The following is a 23247-nucleotide window of genomic DNA, read 5'->3' on the forward strand; positions in this document are numbered from 1 at the left end:
CTCTGGCAATTGAACAAATGAATTCATAAACATAGTTTTATACCATCCACTTACTTTGGTACACATAACTTTTGATGGAGAGAGTTAAGTTTGGCTTCTATTAGTTTAACCACCATCATCTAGTTGTATATATCAGGTATCTGTAGATCTAGCATTATACTAGATATAGGCCTAGTCTTCCAATTCACCTTTATGAAAACACATGAGGCTTTGAAAGGCTGCTAGTCACAACCCATCTTAGAAAAGATTGCAATTATCCTTGAGACTATAAATTATCTGTGTAAAGCCTTAGGGAGCTATGTAACATTTCCTTTGGTAAACAATTTAATTCTATTTTGCTAGGCTTCAGGCAATACCATACCTAATTCATTATAGATAAAACACAACGAAGATTTAAATGCCTGTAGGAAGGAGGTTTCACAGATTAATGAACCCCAGTATTTAATAATTTTCTGTTGGGAAAAAATTTCCCTTTTAGTAGACTTTGTACTCAGTAAGATCTCCAAACTGAGGGATTGTGAAGAGTGGGCTCTATTTGTTTGCATGTATTTGGTAGGCATGGGCTAAGTCTGAGTCCCTGTCCCAGCCTGAATGTCACATGCCACAGTCCCACAGGTATCACATATGTATAAGTCTGTGATCATACCATCCATGTGACACCATCCATCCTTCTCACAAAAACTGAGTATCATCATGTGCCAGGAATACTGCTGGAATCCGTGCATGTCAAATGTAAGATTCTGCTTATATTTCACCTGGGTATCCGGAACCAAGAACCTTGGTGGGGGCAGGGGCTTTAATCTTGCCCCTCAAAAAAGGTTTCTCCCTAATGCTATGCCCCGCCCCCACAAAATCAGCTCTATTGCTCGGAAGCATAGTTATTTGCTAGCTGCTTTTAGCCTTTTAAATGCAAAGTAACTTGACAAGTCTTTAATGCCTTTTTACTTTCTCAACCATGGCAGATTTTTAAATTTACTCCTTTGTTTAATTTACTCATCACTATATTTTTATATCCATTTAGCAATAGAAAACCATTGAATAAAAACTACATAGGGCTTCCCTGGTGGCGCAGTGGTTGAGAGTCTGCCTGCCGATGCGGGGGACATGGGTTCGTGCCCCGGTCCGGGAGGATCCCACATGCCGCAGAGCGGCTGGGCCCGTGAGCCATGGCCGCTGAGCCTGTGCGTCCGGAGCCTGTGCTCCGCAATGGGAGGGGCTACAACAGAGAGAGGCCCGCGTACCAAAAAAAAAAAAAAAAAAAACTACATAAAATAATTTTGTTTCAAAAGTTTATATTCTTTTGAATATGGAAGGGGAGGCAGAGTGTGAGAGGTCAGTCTTCAGGCTGACTTATTTAATAAGAAAAGTAGAACATTTTTTTCTGTGTTGGCTTCAGAAGTGAATTCTCTTTAAATATCACCAAATATATACCCAATTTGGGGTTCCATGTAATCCTTCAGACTTTCTGAGAATTTCAGTGTTTGTCTACATTCTTGAGAGAGTCATTATAGACCAGAAGATAAGTAATCACACTTCATTCAGATCTTCAATTCATCATATAATCATAAATACAACTAAAGCAATGAGATTAGGGGAATAAGAAATTTAAGGAAAAATGAATGTGTTTTCAGTACTAACTGGAATGTATCCAGTAGTGCATATTGGAACTCTGCAAAATGATAACTGCCTATACTTAAGAAAAATTTTCATGAATCAGCCCCATCCTGAAGTGAAAACAGCCCAACCTGCTAATGGAGGGGGGCTGGAGTCCGTCTCAACTCAGGCAACCCAAGAATCCTTGATAATCTCTCTTCTGCTGTTCAGACACATCTCTTGGGTTTGCAGATTTGGAACTATGCTGATATTCAGAGCCAGCAGAACCTTCATTCATCTGTAATGAAGACTTCTATGATGATCAGAACAATTGATGAGTCTTCTCTGTGGCCAGGGCCAATCATTCAGGGAGTCAACCACTGAGTGAGGACTTAGGTCAGGGGCTTCCAAGTACAGTAACATAAATTGTTCTCTTGGGTTTGATGGCTGGGGTCCAAATCCCACCATGATAAAGTAGGAAAACCATAACATCCAAGCCAAGTCCTCCACCATTTGAACTCATGCTTGAAATGCTGCCTCCTAATCCTCAGGGCAGCCTCCTGGCAGCTCCCTAAGTAATGCAGGTTCATTATATATTTTCTGTGGGAAATCAAAGAACTGGCTAGGTATTTCTTCAAACTTTCCTAACCTGCCACATGTTCCATATCTATAATCACCAATTCCCTGCCTCCCTGGGTACAGATTCCTATTAAAATAATGTATTCTCTTTTGAAAATGTGAAGTTTAAGCTCGTACATAGTTACTAAACACAAATATCCAGGATGAGTTCACCTAAGCAGCCAGAACCACATGCTATTGGTGCAAAGGAATAGAAAGGAACAGAAGGGCTCTCTGATTCTCCATGGATTCTAGTGTATGAAAACCATCAGAGATGGGATCAGTAGTTAACCTCTGATCTGTGAACTTTTGGTGTATCTCAATTTTCACCATGCTAGGTTTTTTTTTTTTTTTATAGGATAAATGGATGACAGTTTCCTAAAGCAGATATTTTAAAACCTGACAGCACTCTGTCTTCTAGAGGTTCACGCATGAGGTAGCTGTGATCTACTACAGTGGTTCTCATGTTTCGTTTCATTTTTTTTCTTTCCAAACAGGGTTATGCTAGGGGGATGGATGCTAGGCCTCCAGCTCTTTCTCTCCCACTCAATAAACATAAAAGAAGAGCCACCCCTTCCAGAAGTCCTGGTTGCTAGAGGCTACTAGAGCCCCAAATGGCCCCCTTCATGTATCCTCAACTGTGGCAGGAGAATCATCTTTTCCAAAATGCCTCCCAAATGATTGATTTCCAAAATCATTCTCTCCATCAAAGTGCCATTAAGTCCTATAAATGCAGAGTCTCTGAAGGACAGATAGTTAAAGCTTCAACATTTATCATGAAATAATAAACATCAATAAACATTTGTGGACCAAAAGGAAGGATGGCAGAAAAAAGGTTAGAGAACTTTTTCCTAGAAGACTCAAAACTTTGGCTTGAATGCAACAATTTGGTCACTTTAATTTACTGAATGCTTACTGACTGAAAAACCACTATCCTAGGCACTACAGAGTAACCAAAAGGGAAGACATAATTCTTGACTTTCAAGAGCTTACCTCTTTCTATTTATGTCCAACCAGACATGGGATAGATCCTCAGAATTATTTTGTCCTACGATTTATTCCGATTCTTTTGTAAAGTTGTGAGATAGGAATGGTTCTCTTACCTGGCTTGCAGTTCCAGTGTTCTCTCTTTCCCAGATACCTGGAAAGTGTGTGGATATTCCTCATTGTGAGTCTCTACAATTTTCATTCCATCAATGCCAACCCTGGTTCGAACTGTGAATTTAGAGCCCACCAAGCTGAATCTTGGCACGCAGTACAGCAACATGTTGTTGAACTGCAAGAAGGCAGAACACATGTCAAAAAAAAGGAAAACAAAGAAGACAGAGGAAAGTGACCAATATTGAAAGTAGCCCTAGACAAAAATTCCAGGGAATACCATATTTTCTATGTGAGAAAAATTACTTAAATACCAGAGAGCTTTTATGCTTGTATCAAAATTGTCATATTTTAAAATTTGTAACATATATTTCCCCCCGTGTTGGTTCATAAATATTTTATTAATATTTAAGTAAACCAATCATCATTTTGTATTAGTAAGGAAATTAGTTAAGGAAATTAAGCTCAGCAACAATCTATTAAGGACCTCTATATACAAGAAACTGAAGTTCTCAACCATGTAAGTTGAAGCCCTTAGACAATAAAATTTCTAACTGTTGTGTCAGGCAACAAGTCTACAACAGCTGTTAGAGGAAAAGATTAATATTTAGCAATTATTTTTACCAATGTGTTTAATGTTGTTTAAAAAAGTGGGCAAATTTTTTGCAGTACGCGGGCCTCTCACTGTTGTGCCCTCTCCCGTTGCAGAGCACAGCCTCCGGATGCGCAGGCTCAGCGGCCATGGCTCACAGGCCTAGCCGCTCCATGGCATGTGGGATCATCCCGGACCGGGACACAAACCAATGTCCCCTGCATCGGCAGGCGGACTCTCAACCACTGCACCACCAGGGAAGCCCCTGCCCCACATCTTGCTTAAGAATTCATCATGTACGAATTAACAGAAAAGTCATTTATTTTAGCAAAAAGTCTTTATTTAAAATGAAGAAACTTATTTTGAAACTGAATCAAATTAGTGCCTCATTTCTAGTCAACCATGAACAGCTCTTGGTCTTCCCTGGTGGTGCAGTGGTTAAGAATCCGCCTGCCAATGCAGGGGACACAGGTTCAAGCCCTGGTCCAGGAAGATCCCACATGCCGCAGAGCAACTGGGCGCCACAACTACTGAGCCTGAGCTCTAGAGCCTCTCTAGTGAAGCCCGCATGGCTAGAGCCCACGCTCGCAACAAGAGAAGCTACCGCAGTGAGAAGCCTGTACACCACAACGAAGAGCAGCCCCTGCTCAACGCAACTAGAGAAAGCCCGTGCGCAGCAACAAAGGCCCAACGCAGCCCAAAATAAATAAATAAAAAATAAATAAATTTATAACAAAACAAAACAATGAACAGCTCCTGCTAATCAGTACCAAGCAATGATTTGGGGAAGGCAGTTAATTAACTTTTAAATATATTAAAACATGCAAAAGGATGAAACTCTAAATATGGGGGTTAATTTGTAGGCAGATTCCTAAAGAAGGTCCATATTTATCTTTCTACTTCATATTTATTGTTTCTAACACTGTTTCTAGGCTTAAATATATTTTTGTAAGACAAAAGCAACTGGGAACTTAAAACACTTATGTAACCTCTCATGTCTCAGGATCATTATCTGTAAAAGTCACAGGTTGTTGAGAGGATTAAATGAGGAATAATGTCCTGTTTTGTCAGGTCCTCTTTTTAGCTCCAACCATGAAAGAAATGTTGATGGATATTTAAAACATTTCAACATGTTTATGTGACAATGTCCACTGTACTCATTCTGAAAGCAAATTTTTTACCAGTTTGTTCCTTGTACATTATTTTGCAACTTCCTATAACCAACATCATAAATTTCATTTCCACACTGGATAATGTAGAAATAAAAGGGCACTAAATACATTTTTTTTTTTTTTGCGGTATGCGGGCCTCTCACTGTTGTGGCCTCTCCCATAGTGGAGCACAGGCTCCGGACGCGCAGGCTCAGCGGCCATGGCTCACGGGCCTAACCGCTCCACGGCATGTGGGATCTTCCTGGACCAGGGCACGAACCTGCATCCCCTGCACAGGCAGGCGGACTCTCAACCACTGCGCCACCAGGGAAGCCCAATACATTTTTATCATATATATCTGAGCACCACATTTCACATTTACATTTCTAGAAGGGAACATAATGCTTTATCATTAATTGTCCACTGTATTCTAAGTATGGCAATCACAGCCTCATTGTAGTACACAGAATTTAAAGATCTGAAAATATCTTAAAGGTTCTCATCACCATCCCAGCTGGCAACAGCTTGCTAACTGTTCATGTTAGTATTTCTTTCTCTCTTCTATAAGGCCTTCTCAGGAGGGGATTTGGCCATGTCTGAATGGTATTGCAGGAGTTGCAAAGCGCCACCAAAATGGACAGGACTAGCCAATAAATACCCTTTTTCTTCTACTTAGAGGTGAAGGTGATAATGTTTACAAAGAAGATGCCATATACGTAAAGGAATTAAGTAGCTAGTCCTGTTCCCTCGGTGAACCTGGCTCCTGTGGCAAAAGCCACCATCACCTTCTCTGGGTTTTGCTGGTGCTAAAAGAGGGAGTTATAACAACTGTAGCACCAAGTAGACTGACTTTCCCTTTTAGTGAAAGAAACTCCTTTTATTCCATGCCCGCTGCTCAGAAGTAGTTATTGACAAAGCAGTCTCTGGCTGGCAAGCTCTAGAAGTGCTAGGCTGTGCCGAAACCTAGAAGAAAGTCTCAACTTTATTAAAAGTGTAGGGAGGTTCCTGCTTCTTGATCTCCAGGGTTCCTCGACTAGTTATTTCAAGTCTCTTTAAAATATATTATTTGATTGAAATAATTCAATTTCATGTCTCACAAGTGACAGTTCATTAAAGTTTGTTTTAGAAGGTAAAAATACATTGTTGGAGAAAATTTCCAGTGCCCGGCCTGTATTCAAAGTTTAAATAAGTCAAGAGAAAAATATATATATAACTCTGTCAAAAGGTATAAGGAAATAAGGACTAGAACTCCAAAGAGCCAAGATAAAACCTCCTATCATTCTATGGGATAATTCAGTGATTTTTTTTTTTAACTTTCAGATGTCAGGTGTGGTTATTTACTTACTCAACAGAGTACCCTACATAACATAAAAAGCATGATGTGGAGGCAAGTAAATATGCAAACACATGATGATCATTTGAAAGCTGAAATCAAATTCTAAATATAACTTGGTTTTTCAGATTTACACATGTAATATCCCCAGAATAGGAAATAGAAAACTATTTTCCTTCTAGAGAGAAAGAAAAAATAAAAGGTACTTCTGAAGTTTCTACATATAAGAAGAAAAAGATGCTCCATAGGAATAAATGTGTGCCGGGGAGAGGAGAGATTCTGTGACAAGTACAGTACTAGAGGGGAAGGACTGAAGGAATGAACACTACAAGAACTGCTTCTAAGATGGTCTTCAAAAGATGAATAAGGCTTTCCTAAAGTTTCTGCTGTATGACTCCATTCTCCTGGAAGGCAATGACACGATATGTTTGATAGCTTGTAATAACTGGAACAAGATGGGTACTTTTCTCTAAGTCACTACTGTTGTATTCCCCCAAGGCTCTTTGCCATCTGTCCTCCAAATAGCTGTTTAATTTGGCCCTGAATTAAGGTATTCAATCCAAAGCTATTTCCAGAATAATTCTCAAATGTGAAAATTAAACCAAGACCATTGGTTAGACACAGAGCTGAAAGTTTAACTACAGAAACCGTGACACTGATGTTGAAGAGGGGAAAGGAAAATTATCTAAGCACCTACAGGTAAAGACAAAGGGAAGACACTGGCTCCCAGGCATTTTGCCCAGAACAGTATATTAGGCATGTCTTTTTAATCTGGATTTTTGATGCTTTGACATCTTGGGGCCTTGCTGACATTGGAGGACTGCCCCCTCTCAGGACTACTCAATTCTTTGAAGACAGTGAGTGACTCACCTGCAAGCATGACTTCCATATGGAAACCAACAGATCCAGAACTCACACCTCAAGCACCTCCTCTATTGAGCGCTTACACTCCGAGTCAGTATTCCCCTTCCGTAAGAACCCTAAGGCTAGGTACCAGTCAACAGTCCCTGTGTGCCAGAGCCTGATGAAATTATTTAAACTAGCAAATTCTAAGCTGGTTTTCTCTGCCTTGCCTATTCCTTCTCGCAGAAACCACATACAGGCTCTTGCCCACATTTGCTGCTTGCTTTCTCTGCCTTCTGACCAACTCTGGTGCTTTCTCATGTAGCTCTTCCATGGTGTGGCATGCCCCCTCCTTTTGGAATCTGCGAGTATAACTATCTTTTCAATGGCAATCATCTCCTGATGTGTTGGCCTCACCATATTTGAATAACAAAACCTATATTTCAAAATAAACAGCCCTCTGGACCCTAACATGACATCACATGTCCCTGATTAACATTTAGGTCTCTGTAAAGCTTCTGAAAGGTGAAGTTCTTCTGTTGAGCTCCAATGAAGATGTTTTTATAGTTAATTTGTAAAATATCTATAAATTTTTAAAGTTATTGAGATATAATTCATATACCCTTTTAAAATGTATAATTCATGGGTTTTATATAGTTGTAAATTGTGCAGCCATCACGACTATCTAATTTTAGAACATTTCCTGACTTTAAATGGAAATCCTGTATCCATTTCCTCCTCCCCACCAGCCCCAGGCTACCACTACTTACTTCATGCCTCTATGCATTTGCCTATTCTAGACATTTCATATAAATGGAATCATATCACACAGTGTGGCTTTTTGTGAATGGCTTCTTTCACTTTACACAATGTTTTCAAAGTTCATCCATGTAGCATGTATCAGTATTTTATTCCTCTTTACTGCCGTATAATATTCCAGTGCATGGTTATACCACATTTTGTTTATCCATTCATCAATTGATGGACATTTAGTTTGTTTCCACTTTTTGGCTATAATGAATACTTTTGCTATGAACATTCATGTATAAATTTTGTGTGGACATGTTTTCAATTTTCTTGAGTTATACAAACTTGAAGTAGAAACGCTTTCAAGAGAGATACTGAATACCCTTCTGCATGACAATTAGTTCCTGTAAATCTTCCTTTCAAAGGAAGCTGTAACCAGACAACAGAAACCTCTAAGCCCCCAACAACTCATACTAAGGCTAGTGAGATGACTGCCTTGCAGCAGAAAAGTCAGATGTGAATAACATCCTGAGAATGTGTCATGTGCCAGTTACCAGGCAGCCTCTTTACCAATGTGTCTGTTTCTTTGCCTATAATAACAATCATAGTAATAGCTAACATTTACTGAGCTATTACTCAATGTTAGCTTATTGTTACTCATTGTTAGCTATTATGATTATTATCGTATCATTAGATATAGAAAGGAACTGGAATTAACAGAGACTAAAATATAATGGCCTGGATGCCCCAGGGAGAGCTCCTATATTTTCGATAAGTTCTAGACTAACTGTCATTTCCCAGAAGTTAAGGAAGGGATGGAGATTGATTGCAGTGAAAAGGAACTATGTAGCAAACTCACGTTCTTTTACATAGATATTTGAGGCACAAGTTTTACAACTTTGTCTATATATTTCTTCAACTAGAAGAATTAAAAATAGTGGTCCCCACATATACACTGATGGCTACGATCATCATGGAAAGGTTAAATCATCTTCACTACGAGTTACTGAAGTAAATTATACACGGTAAGTACACAGAAAAATTATAGAAAAATACTTCAAGAAAAGAGTTGTGTCCTTGAAAGAACAAGTTTCAGTTACTAAGGACATTCCCTGATGTGGAATCCTGACAGTACTGACTAAACCAGGTTAGATATAATTGTTCTGGTGAGAGCAAGCAAGCATCCTACTCTTCCAAGATGCATGTAACAATGTTTATGGGTTATTCTTATGTGACTTGCTCATACTACAAAACTCACTAAGAAAAGGTAGCGTTCTTGTGCCGATGTGTTCCGAGCAGCTAGTTTGAGGATCTGTCCTTCTTTTATTAGTTCATTTGAAGGATTTACAATGTCTTCTTCTTCTCCCAACATTTCATAAATCTCTAAGAGTTTCTTTAGGTTCTCCTAGGAAATTAAAACAAAACACAGCAAGATCATATATAAGGAGGTTTCACCTTAGTTCCTTTAATCAATGACCTTAGCTAAAATATACATAATTCAGAAGGGATTGGAACTAAGCATAATTTTTGGTATAAAGTATGTCAGTTATGATCAGATTAAAACCTGGGAGAAGAGGGATAACACTAAACATTTTATAAACAATCTTTTTTGTTCACTTGTATCAATTCATTTGGGTCCAAACCTGTAGATAATATCAGGCTATATTATTGGCAATTATCTAACTAGAATATTCCCATTTCCTCTGGAAACCACTTACCATTTTTCTTATTGCACTATTAGAATGACTTGCTGCTGTAGATATAATTTCAAGTGATTCTAAATGGAAAAAAGGAAAAGTAAATACATTTTGTCTTTACTATGTTACTAGATAGCTAAATAATATACAGTACAATAAGAAGAAATCTGAGGCCGAAGATACACGATAAAAGCAGGGGGCAATTTGCATTTATAAGCTGGATACTTTCAAAAGTTCATTTGTAAGCAGATTATTTGGAACTTGAAGGGTATCGACTCATTAAAAGTCATATACAGTGAGTAGGCTCTCAGGTACCTTTAATCGATAAGGGACCTTCAAAATAACAAACACCCTGACACTAGCTTGGTACAAGGAACTTTGTCAGGGGCTTTCATATATATTAGGTCAATTCATTCTTATGCAACCTTGAATGGAAAGTATATTAGCTTCATTTGGCAGATGAAAGAAGTAGAGAGTGATGTGACTTGGCTAAGGTCACAAATTATGATACTGAAGGGCTACATTAGAACCAAAGTCTTCTGACCCAAATTTCTACAACATTTCAGCAGTAGTAAGTATTTCACTAGTTTTATGAGCAAATTAACCACCAAGCATAATCATTTTTCCCTGCGAAAACACACTCACATTTCTAGTCTAGGTGAAAGGGAATTTTCTGATGCCAATGTTGATGGAGGGTTTTGTTGCTAGGGCAGGTGGTAGCGAGAGATGGGAATGGGAACTCTGATATGGGCAAGGTAGGAGCTTCGGGACTACTGGTGAAGAGATGTGGAAGCTAAGGCTTCCTGCTGGATTAACCTGAGGGAATGTTCTCAATCCTACATCACGTCCTGCTCTCTTCCTTTCTTTCCTCTCTTATGAATACTGGTTGGGTTAATTCTGTTACCACAACAGCCTCATTATTCTGAACCAACTTTTCTGTCCTCTTCGTTCTACTGCCGAACAAAATGCACTTTTGTTGCTTTCCCCTCTACTTTTAGGTCTCTAAAAGTACTTCTGTGATTTCCTTACAATTTTGGTGTAAGTAGTAATGGGAAACCAAAAAGAGTAATAAAATACCCTATTACGTTGCTGACTCTCTGATTTTTGACATAGCTACCTTAGCAGGAGTCAAAGTCTTTTGAGTATAGAAGAAGCAGAATTGTTATTTATATTTTAGAGAACTATCCTGATTTTGACAATTCTTTGCATTCCACATAGGATCCAAGGTAGAGGGAGACAAATTAAGATGGGCTGGGGCCACCACCCAAGAGACTAGTTTGAGAAGTAGCAATGGTGATCCAACCTCCAATCCTACCACTACTAAAACCAAGCACTCAGGCCCGGTGAGTGGAAAGTGGAGATGAAGTGGAAAGTAGAAGAAGACAAGTTAGGATAATTCTAAACTTTAGAGGAAGAAAGGGGAGATGAGAAGTTCCTGTGGTCACCAACTCACTTGGATGGTGGGAGAAACATCACAGATAGCCTAGTTCAGAAAAAGACCCAGTCTCTAAGACCAAACATTGTGTTTTGTGTTCATCTCTCAACAAGGTTCACTTATAACAGCAGACAAAAAATTATTAGAGAAAGTAGCAATGCTTTAAGATTGTACACCAGTATTGTTTGTACATGTTGATTACTAATCTAAGTTAAATTTTCTCTTCACAGTTAACTGATTTTTTTTTAAAGTACACAAGAAAACAAAATTCTTATTGAAACTCTTAAGCCCTAAAAAGTCTTCCATTATGATCTAATGTAGCACAGGAGTAGAGCAGGAATAAAGTTTTCTCAGGGAAAATGTTAACTGACACTAAACAGCACCATTGCCTCTTCTGTCTTACAGTAGAGAAAGGTAGAGAGATATCACTTTGCTTAGGCTATTTTTACATAGTAAATATCATCTTAGTTTTCTTGGTATGTATCAACCTACCTAATTAACCAGCAGCACTAGTAATTCTGAATGGTTGTATTCTTCCTGTGAGAAGGTAATTGTGTATTGCTATTCCAGATGTCTCTAAGACTACAGTTTTATATTTCAGAGTTAATGATTAACGTGAAACCAGCATGAGAAATGTGATTTGCATTGCTCCAAGCCTATGATTTGGGCTCAAAAGTGCTTGCCTAATTGAGGTACTGATGATAATTTCCAGTGAGGTTATTTTCTGGCACCAATATTTTACTAAAGTGGCTATGAGACCTATCTCACTTTGAAATCACAAGTCTACTTGGCCACTAAATTATCCCAAAATGGAAAGCAGGGGTGGGGCCGGGGTGGGGGGAGTATTTACTTTTAGCATCATTCCAGTCCGGAGAACCAGGGGGCAATTTCCTTAGGTAGTCCTTAAGGAGCATCTCATACCGGGGAATCCGCTGAACAGGTTCTAGCATGTGATGCTGCAAAGTCAAGCTCCCACAGATCTTCTGTTTCTGTAATGAGAAAGGTTTTTAAAAACAGATTTAAAAATTAGGTTAGCCAGTCTAAAAAAGTTCAACGTAACATAGAATTTTCATTAAGGGGAGCATTTCACTACAAAGTGTGGTCTGTGCATCACCTGCATTAGATATACCTGGGATGCTATTAAAAATGGAAATTCTGAACCCCATCGCAATCTATGAAACCACAATTTTGAGGCCACAGCCTGGGCGTATGCATAAAAACGCCTCCAATTCTTCCATTAAAGTTTGAGGACCACCAATCTAGTGTTAAGAACAGAAAGAAAAATCAAGCAGAATTTAAGCAAGAAATTTCCAGATTGATGACATCCACTTCAATTAGTCACTACAAGGGTTTGTCAGGTCCCATTATTAAATCATACTCCAGAGATTTTCAAAAGAAGCATCTATTCAATGAGGTTCACTAAGTAGCACCGCATTAAATGACTCTGGACTCAGCAGAAACTATTTCAAAATAAGGCTACCATAAATGTCATTTCCTTTTAACTTAAAAGACTCCACATGTAGAAAAGTGACAAGATGAGAAAATTTTAATTTTTCATTAGGTCATGGCATTCTTTTCCATTAGAAACCAAACTCTAAACAGATCTCCTTTGCTTAGGGCAAAACTGAGTCTATAGAACATGCTTTCAGTAAGCTGTCAACATGGAAGGAGATAAAAAAGATTACTTGAAAAATAAGGTGTGTTCTTGTTCGTATTAAACAAAGAAGAAACCCTCTTACTATATTTATTGATGACCATGATCAGGGCACTGCAGGGTAAAAAATGTTGTATTAAGACATGATGTTTGCATTCAAAGCAAACAAGAAACTAAAAGCTTCATAGAGAATGGAATATTTACACATAAACTCAGGTGAGGTCAGGCTTTGGGCAGGGAAATGAGGAATACCAGATAAGTGCAGGAAGAGGGACCTTGGAGAACAGGCCCAAGACAGTGGGGCATGAAGCATGTTTAGTGAAAGGGGGCAGTTGAGTCCTGCTCGGAAATAAGATATTTACAGGGAAATAGGGGATAAGGAAGAAAATGTAATCTGGGGCAATAATGTCAAGCTGGGTTTAGATTTACTTCATCTAATGCAGGTTTTCATGCAGGGGAGTGATATCATTAGATATGACAGCTATTAAGATTAACCTACAGCAATGTGGCTTTAGGCAGATGTCGGGAAACTAGTTTGGAAGTTATTGTAGACCAGAAGAAAAGTAAAAAGAGCCTGAAATTAGCATGGAAGCTGAGGGTTTAATGGCTTTCCTTAATAAAATGTAAGATATTAATATTATAAGTTTAGTTATTGCATTTGATTTTCTCCAGCAAGCTTATGGTATATATATACACACATGCATATATATGTGTGTGTATATATATATATATATATATATATATATATCTCCAGGAAAATATTACTGATCCCCCAATTCTTTTTTTGATCCCCAAATTTTTACATGAAGAAACTGGCTCAGAAAAGTTAGGGGAGTTTTCTAAGGTCAAGTGGCTCTAAGTGGCAGACTAGAATCCTAAACTAGATTAGTTGATTCTCAATCTACCATTCCTTTCACAACTCCATCCTTTCTTCATAACATGGAGAAGACAGACGTTGCTGAGATAGTTTTAATATTTGATGAAACAACGATAATGACCACCATCGTGTAGTGAGCACTTACTATGCAACAAGCTCCATGCTAAGTCCCTTGAAAATATTATCTAACAGGCAAATGAACACATACAGAGAATGAGGAAAAGTGACAAATCAAAGATAAAGCCAAGTGGTCAAATTCTGGTGAATAAAAGAATATTGGTGCTATGTGATAAATCCAATCACATAACCACAAGCTACTCTATGCAAGGCACAAAAGGTCAAGTGGAAAAAATGTTTGTAAGCTAAAGACAGGAATGGAACATGTTGACTTTGTATTGACAACAAGATGTTCATACAGAATTGTGTAGCCAGCACTCAGCATTTTGTAACTGGAGTTCAGGGGTAGAGGAATACACTAGAAATAATGACTCTATAAGCATCTATATGACATGATGGTTAAAGGCTTGGGAAACTATGACAACATTGAGACTGTGGAGAGAAAGAAGACTATGAAGGGCAAAAACCTTGTATTCTGCCCACATTTCAATATTAACAAAAGGGGTTAGTGAAAGAACCAAAGAAGGAGCCAGTGTTCAGAAAGGTAGATGAGTGCTTAATCATGAGAGAAAAGAGATGTTCAATAAAAGGAGTGAAGGGGAAGAGCAGGACTTTTGGCTATGGCTGAGTGAGGAGACTGGCAAAATCCTCCCTTTAAAAAGCGACTTTATAATGAGAACCTACTATAGCACTGGGAACTCTACTCAATGCTCCATGGTGACCTAAACGGGAAGGAAATCCAAAAAAGAGGGGATATATGTATACCTATAGCTGATTCACTTTGCTGCACAGTAGAAACTAACACAATGTTGTAAAGCAACTATATTCCAATAAAAATTAAAAAAAAATAAAAAGCAGCTTTAAAGCTGGATAAAATTGATTTTAACAACAACAGCAATCATTTCAGCACTTTGGAAATTGACCAAAGGCACAAAACAATCTGAAAAGTGTTTCTCTTAAAAACTGCTGAACTTTGGGTAAGAACAGTAAGAAGCTGTGGTATTCTGGCCTGGGGCTGCACCTCCTCCACTCCCAGCTCAGTCACTGTGAAGATTCTGCAAGGGTGGGGCAGGCTGGGAGGACTGGCAGTTTCTCTGCTGAAGCTGAAGAGGGCTCATTTGATTTACAGCGGTGAACCATATGCCCAGCAGCACCGTCAGTGGAAGTGATGGTCTCTGAGGTGGGCAAGTGGGGAAGACCAATGACTTTAATAGCCTGAAGCTGTGTTGTGGTCAGACAATCATTTCCTTGGCTGAGGCTGTGTGAATAACCAGCAGAGACAGAAGAGAGCCCAAGCCAGCAACCTCCTGGCCACTCTGAGGTTGTGGAGATGCAGACAGAAGATACAGATAGGAGATGGGAAAGGGCCACAAGGACTTTGGAAATGGCCCGATCTTTAAATAAGTGTGTGTCCCTCCACACACAAGTATAGGGCCATCAGCAGAGGAGAGAAGCTAACTGGATCTAGGTAGTTAAGCACCTGTGTTTAACAACTGTTTGATCTTTAACCTACACAGATATAGAGGCAACCCCTATAAAGCCAAGATCACATACAAACACAAGAACATTCAACAAAAAACTGAATAGAGACATTAGTGGCTGCATACCAGAGGAGAGATAAAGTTCATAGATTTAGTCTAAGCAAGTTAATAAACAAACACAAAAACAAAAGTAACAGCAGCCACTCTCAGTAGGGAAAATCCAAATCTAGAGTTCCCACAAAATAGGTTATCTAAGATGTCCAGGGCTTCCCTGGTGGTGCAGTGGTTAAGAATCTGCCTGTCAATGCAGGGGACACAGGTTTGAGCCCCGGTCCGGGAAGATCCCACATGCCGCGGAGCAACTAAGCCCATGCAACACAACTACTGAAGCCCGCGCGCTGAGAGCCCGTGCTCTGCAACAAGAGAAGGCAGCACAATGAGAAGCCCACGCACCTCAACGAAGAGTAGCTCCCGCTCGCCACAACTAGAGAAAGCCCATGCACAACAACAGACTCAACGCAGCCAAAAATTAAAAAATAAACAAACAAATAAATAATAATGTCCAACATTCAGCAAAAACAAAAAGAGATATTCAAATAAACAGTGAAGTATTAACATACACTGAAGAAAAAAGGCAGTCAAATAAAATTGTCTCTGAGTGAACTTAGATATTGGATATAGCAAAGATTTCAACATAGCTATTATATGTATGTTCAAAGAAATAAAGGTAATCATATTTGAAGAACATGAAAAGTATAACAACAATACATGCATACATAGCAATTTTCAAGGAGGAATCAGACAGTATAAAAAAGAACCAAATGAAAATTCTGGAGTTGAAAAGTACAATAACTGAAATGAAAAATTCACCTCAGAGACTCAACAGAAGAAACAAGATGGCAGAAGAATCAATGAACTTGAAGGAATATTAATTGAAATTATACAGTGTAAAGAACAAAGAGAAAAAAGGAAGAAAATTGAACAGGTCTCAGAAACTCACATAATGCGACTTCCTTGGTGGAGCAGTGGTTAAGAATCTGCCTGCCAATGCAGGGGACACGGGTTCAAGCCCTGGTCCGGGAAGACCCCACATGCCGTGGAGCAACTAAGCCCGTGTGCCACAACTACTGAGCCTGTGCTCTAGAACCCACAAGCCACAACTACTGAGCTCACGCACTGAAGCCTGCTACTGAAGCCTGCGTGCCTAGAGTCCATGTTCCACAACAAGAGAAGCCACCACAATGAGAAGCTGGCGCACCTCAACAAAGAGTAGCTCCCGCTCGCCACAACTGGAGAAAGCCTGTGCACAGCAACGAAGACGCAGTGCAGCCAAAAATTAATTAATTAATTAATTAATTTAAAAAAGAAAGAAACTTGGGTAATAAAAATATGAAATTCAAAGAAACAATGGCTGAAAACTTCTCAGACTGATTTAAAAAAATCTACACAACCAAGAAGCTCAATCTACTCTAAGCAGAATAAATACAAAAAAGATCCACATCATTTTCAAACTGCTAAAAGCCAAAAACAAAGAGAAAACTTTGAAAGCAGCAAGAGAAAAGCGATTCATTACATACAGGGGACTGTCAATACAATTAAGGGCTAACTTCTCATCTGACACAAGGGAGGACAGAAAACAGTGAAATGACATTCAAATTGCTGAAAGAAAAAAGCTATCAGCCAAGAATTCTGTGTCTAGCAATGCTATCATTCAATAGTGAAGAAAAAAATATTTTCCAAATAAACAAAGCCCAAGAAAATTCATTGCTATTCACTCTGCCTCACAAGAAACACATCATTTTCATGCTGAAAGGAACTTATTCCAGAAATGGTAAATATATGGGTTAAAAACATATTTGTAGGGCTTCCCTGGTGGCACAATCGTTGAGAGTCCGCCTGCCGATGCAGGGGACACGGGTTCATGCCCCGGTCTGGGAAGATCCCACATGCTGCAGAGCAGCTGGGCCCGTGAGCCATGGCCGCTGAGCCTGCGTGTCCGGGGGAGGCCACAACACTGAGAGGCCCGTGCATAGCAAAAAAAAACCCCAAAAAAACATATTTGTAGACATTTTTCTTGTTTCAAATTGAAGAATAGTTGATTTACAATGTTGTGTTAGTTTCTGGTGTACAGCAAAGTGATTCAGTTATACATATATATTCTCTGTCCATATTCTTTTCTATTATGGTTTATCACAGGATATTGAATATATTTCCTGGTGCTATACAGTAGGACCTTGTTGCTTATCTATTTTACATATAGTAGTTTGTATCTGCTAATCCCAAACTCCTAATTTATCCCTCCCGCACCCCGCTTTCCTCTTTGGTAACCATAAGCTTGTTTTCTATGTCTTTGAGTCTGTTTCTGTTTCATAAATAAGTTCATTTGAGTCATATTTTAGATTCCACACATAAGTGATGTCATATGGTATTTGTCTTTCTCTTTCTGACTTACTTCACTTAGTATGATAATCTCTAGGTCCATCCACGTTGCTACAAATGACATTATTTCATTCACTTTTATGGCTGAGTAGTATTCCACTGTGTATATATACTACATCCTCTTTATCCATTCAACTGTCGATGGAGATTTAAGTTGCTTCTGTGTCTTGGCTATTGTAAATAGTGCTGCTATGAACATTGGGGTGCATGTTGTATCTTTTCGAATTAGAGTTTTCTCTGGATATATGTCCAGGAGTGGGATTGCTGGATCATATGGTTACTCTAACTTTTTTAAGGAACCTCCATACTATTCTCCATAGTGGCTGCACCAATTTACATTCCCACCAACAGTGTTGGAGGGTTCCCTTTTTTCCACATCCTCTCCAGCATTTATTTGTAGACTTTTAAATGATGGCCATTCTGACTGGTGTGAGATGATACCTCACTGTAATTTTGACTTGCATTTCTCTAATAATTAGTAATGTTGATCATCTTTTTATGTGCCTTTTGGCCATCTGTATGTCTTCTTTGGAGAAATGTCTATTTAGGTCATCTGCCCATTTCTTGACTGGGTTGTTTGTTTTTTTGTTATGAGTTGTATGAGCCATTTGTATATTTTGGAAATTAAGCCCTTGTTGGTTGTACCACTTGCAAATATTTTCTCCTAGTCCATAGGCTGTCTCTTCGTTTTGCTTAGTTTCCTTTGCTGTGCAAAAGCTTCTAGGTTTGACTAGGTTCCATTTGTTTATTTTTGCTTTTATTTTTATTGCCTCAGGAGACTGACCTAGGAAAACATTGGTACAATTTCTGTCAGACAATGTTTTGCTATATTCTCTTCTAGTTTTATGGTGTCATGTCTTATATTTAAGTCTTTAAGCCATTTTGAATTTATTTTTGTGTATGGTGGGAGGATATGTTCTAACTTCATTGATTTACATGCAGCTGTTCAGGTTTCCCAACACCAATTGCTGAAGAGACTGTTTTTTCTCCATTGTATATTTTTGTCTCCTTTGTCGAAGATTAACTGACCATAGGTGTGTGGGTTTATTTCTGGGCTCTCTATTCTGTTCCACTGATCCACATGTCTGTTTTTATACCAATATCACAGTGTTTTGATTATTGTGGCTTTATAGTATTGTCTGAAGTCTCGGAGGGTTATGCCCCCAGCTTTGTTCTTTTTCCTCAGGATTGCTTTGGCAATTCTGGGTCTTTTATGGTTCCATATAAATTTTAGGATTATTTGTTCTAGCTCTGTAAAAAGTGTCATGGGTATTTTGATAGGGATTGTATTAAACCTGTAGATTACTTCTGGTAGTATGGCTGTTTTAACAATATTAATTCTTCCAATCCAAGAGCATGGGATAGTTTTCCATTTCTTTGAATCATCTTCAATTTCCTTTATCAATGTTTTATAATTCTCAGAATATAAGTCTTTTACCTCCTTTGTCAGGTTTTATTCCTAAGTATTTTTTTGGGGGGGGGGCTGCAATTTTAAAAGGGATTATTTTTTTACTCTCCCTTCTTGATATTCCATTGTTAGTGTAAAGAAATGCAACAGATTTATGTATGTTAATCTTGTATCCTGCTATGTTGCTGAATTCATTTATCAGTTTCTAGTAGTTTCTGTGTGGAGTCTTTAAGGGTTTTCTATATACAGTATCATGTCATCTGCATATAATGACAATTTTACCACTTCTCTTCCAATTTAGATACCTTTTATTTCTTTTTTCTTGTCTGATTGCTGTGGCTAGGACTTCCAAATACTATGTTGAATAGAAGTGGTGAGAATGGGCATCATTGTCTTGCTCCAGATTTTAGTGGGAAGGCTTTCAAGCTATTCACCATTGAGTGTTATGCTGGCTGTGGGTATTTCATAAATAGTTTTTATTATGCTGAGATATGTTCCTTCAATACCCATTTTGTAAGAGTTTTTATCATGAATGGATGTTGCATTTTATCAAATGCTTTTTCTGCATCTATTGAGATGATCACGTGGTTTTTGTCTTTTCTTTTGTTGATGTTGTCAGCATCACATTGATCTGCGTATAGATATTTTTTAATATTCTCTTAACTTCTTTAAAAGACATAAAATTGTACAAAACAGTAATCATATCACTATATTAGTGAGTTTAAAAAACATATAAAAATATTTATGTAACACAGGGGCTTCCCTGGTGGCGCAGTGGTTGGGAGTCTGCCTGACAATGCAGGGGACACAGGTTCGAGCCCTGGTGCAGGAAGATCCCACATGCCATGGAGCAGCTGGGCCTGGTGCCACAACTGCTGAGCTGGCACTCTAGAGCCCGTGAGCCACAACTACTGAAGCCTGTGCTCCTGAAGTCCATGCTCTGCAACAGTAGAAGTCACCACAATGAGAAGCCCACGCACCTCAACGAAGAGTTGCCCCCGCTCACCACAACAAGAGAAAGCCCGTGCACAGCAACAAAGACCCAATGCAGCCAAAAATAAATAAATAAATTTGTAAAAAATAAATATATATATATTGATGTAACACAAAAGAAGTCAAGGAGCAAAAGAATCCCCACCCAGGGGCTTCCCTGGTGGCACAGTGGTTGAGAATCTGCCTGCTAATGCAGGGGACACTGGTTCAAGCCCTGGTCCGGGAAGATCGCACATGCCACGGAGCAACTAGGCCCGTGAGCCACAACTACTGAGCCTGCGCTCTGCAACAAGAGAGGCCACGATAGTGAGAGGCCCGCGCACCGCGATGAAGAGTGGCCCCCGCTTGCCACAACTAGAGAAAGCCCTCGCACAGAAACGAAGACCCAACACAGCAAAAATAAATTAATAAATTCCTACCCCCAACATCTTAAAAAAAAAAAAAGAATCCCCACCCAAATAACCTTATGTGATCTAAAGAATTCCTTTTCAATATTTAAACTTCAGCAAAGAAGAAATGATTAACAATTTTGACTAGAGAATCAAACAGAAATTACTATGATATTATTAAAATGTATTATCCAGGTTTGATGAAATTTTAAGTCAGGACACATATATAAAATGACCAAAAAAACACCCCAAAATGAAATAAAACAGAATACAGTTGATCCTTGAACATGGGTTTGAACTGCACAGGTCAACTTATATGCACATTTTTTTTTTCAGTAAATGCGTACTACAGTACTAATCCATGGTTGATTGAATCCATGAGGCATAACCACAGATATGGAGGGCTGACAGTAAAGTTATACTGGGATTTTCAAACACATAGGGGATCAGCACCCATAACCCTTACGTTGTTCAAGGATCAACTGTAATTATGTTTCTAAAATGTCAGGGTTTATAGCAATCATTCTTTATATTCATTTATAGTCATTCCAACATCTCAACCTCTGAAAGCAAGCAAGAGAGACACAGAGCTGAATGGGAACTTACTTTGTAAATTAATGTGGACCCTGATAAAGCCAGACTTTCCTTGCCTCAAAAGCAAATGGAGAATTCACTGTTCAGTATATTGCACGTGCTCAATAAATATTTTAACTTTGCAGAGATGATTTCTGCATAATTCAGACCAGAATGGAATTTGGCCAGGTGTCTCAAATCTCTCAATCTAAATTTTAGATCTAGAAGACCTTATGATCTGTACAGAAAAAGTAATTATAGCCTTGAACAAAAGAGTCCTATTACCTGAATTTCTTCAATTGTTGATTTGAACTGGGGAATACGCTCTGTCATGTTTTTAACCAATTCCATTGCATTATCAAATCCCTTCACATATTCTCCATACATCTTAAGGAATGGGGCCAATTTCTGAAGGATGTCACCAATTCTAGGGGTAGTTTCCCTGTATAAAACATAGAAACAAGTTGTTAAGACTTCTTATAGAATGAGTGAATTAACAGGACTCCAAATGAAGTAATCACTTTCTACATGTACCCTGCGCTTTGTCAGATCCACTTTGCTGTGAGATTGAGAGAAAGCGAAAAAGCACCTTTTTACAGGGAGTTTAGGAATAACACAGTAAAGAGAGATGCTTTACTCTTGGAAATCTTGAAGCTCCAGATTACCCATAATATCTTGTCTCCACTAATCAAACTATAGCTTGGAAAGGAGAGATGAAACCTTTTTCAACTAAAGACAAAAATGTACCACAAGGTCTTTCAGTGATCTTTAACATAAAAACTTTGTGTAAATGTTTGTTTACAGCTCTGTGTAGCATTATTATTTCAAGTTAACAGCTGAATAACACAGCTTCCAGTATGACTGCCTTAGATATATTATTTGCTATCTATGCCTCTTACCATTCTTGCATTCTTTTCTCCAGCTCTGGCAATAGGAATTTACTATGGAAGGCATTTATTGATGAAATATTAGAAAAGATTTTATTCACCATCTCTGCTGGAAATGAGCCTCGATTTGCTTCTTCCAGTAGTTTGCAATAAAATACCTGAATAAGAGAATTAATGCAAACATTACTTCAAAGTTATTGGTTAACCATCTAGCACTGTGCTAAGGCATATAGTGGGCTCTTAGTAACTTTTTGTTGAATAAATGGAAAAGTTCGTGATTCAAGAAATCAATCATTTTTGAAATGTAGGAGTGAGTACATGCTTTAAGAAGAACCAGGAATTAGAATTAGGAAGCTTTGACTCTAACCTAGGCTATGCCTCTATCTGTGGGATGTTAATCTTTTCTGTTCCAGAGAATTTCCAGTTGAGGGTAACAGGATTTACCCTTCCTATCCATAGGTAGAGTTAAAAGATGGAAAACTATACAGATACATAATAACTGTGGTATTTTCCACTCCTCTTTATATTTTGATTGACTTCTATGGCACATATTACATATTGCCCTTTATTATAATTTGTTGGCATGTGTCTCATTTTCCCTATTAAAACTGTACACTCCTTGGGGAGGTACAACATTGTGATTTACTTCTCACAGTAGAAAAGGTGCTTAAAAAATCCGTGGTCAATGCATGAACAAAAGAGTATTTCAGTTCTCACATGTTTTCCTGCTTTAGTAAATAATAATGCATGGTAACTTAAAACTCAGAAATGAGGATAAAAAGATCTTCTCTTGTACATAATAACAGGTATCTTAAAGACAGTAAAAAAAAATTTTGCAGTCTTAGCTCTACTCTAGTAGGGCTACTATACCTCTTAATTGCCATTCTGTTAAATGTAGGCAGAAGGAGGTCTGTTCTTTCATAATGTCCAGATGGTTGTTTATTTTCTAAATTCACCTCCATTGCATTTTCTTGAGAGGCAAAAAGAATACCAAATTATGTCCTTAGAGACTCCAATAGGATATTTTAGTAATTATGATTAAATTCTAAAAGGTCAGCAACAGTGGCTGACAACATAATATGGATGAAAAAAAAGAAAGAAAGAAAAAAGTGCAACTTGGTAAGTGGAAAAAACACATTTCCACTATGGGAATACCTAAAAGTTTCAGGTCTGTAATCACCATGAGGAGAAACATTGTTTCAAAGGCACAAACCAACATGAATTGATTGACTTATGGCGAAATTCTTTGGAAAGTGAGTATCTGAGTCACAAACACATTATCTCAGAGAACACAAGTCTTAATCCGGACCCTTAAGGCTCAC

At 38.4% G+C, this 23247-nt stretch overlaps 1 protein-coding gene across 12 annotated transcripts in view; it reads right to left on the minus strand.

The window, feature by feature from the left end:
• FGD4 (FYVE, RhoGEF and PH domain containing 4) overlaps positions 1 to 23247 on the minus strand; it is a 196060-nt gene that overhangs the window by 22252 nt on the left and 150561 nt on the right. For all 12 annotated transcript variants that reach the window (XM_024747119.1, XM_024747118.1, XM_024747117.1 and 9 more), the window contains 6 exons: positions 21938 to 22083; positions 21324 to 21480; positions 11958 to 12096; positions 9694 to 9752; positions 9234 to 9380; positions 3315 to 3487 (listed from right to left, as the gene is read on the minus strand). In XM_024747119.1, the coding sequence (XP_024602887.1) occupies positions 3315 to 3487; positions 9234 to 9380; positions 9694 to 9752; positions 11958 to 12096; positions 21324 to 21480; positions 21938 to 22083 (821 nt within the window). The remainder of the gene's footprint in view (positions 1 to 3314; positions 3488 to 9233; positions 9381 to 9693; positions 9753 to 11957; positions 12097 to 21323; positions 21481 to 21937; positions 22084 to 23247) is intronic.

The sequence above is a fragment of the Neophocaena asiaeorientalis genome, unplaced genomic scaffold, assembly GCF_003031525.2.
Source record: "Neophocaena asiaeorientalis asiaeorientalis breed wild unplaced genomic scaffold, Neophocaena_asiaeorientalis_V1.1 scaffold487, whole genome shotgun sequence".
NCBI lineage: Eukaryota > Metazoa > Chordata > Mammalia > Artiodactyla > Phocoenidae > Neophocaena > Neophocaena asiaeorientalis.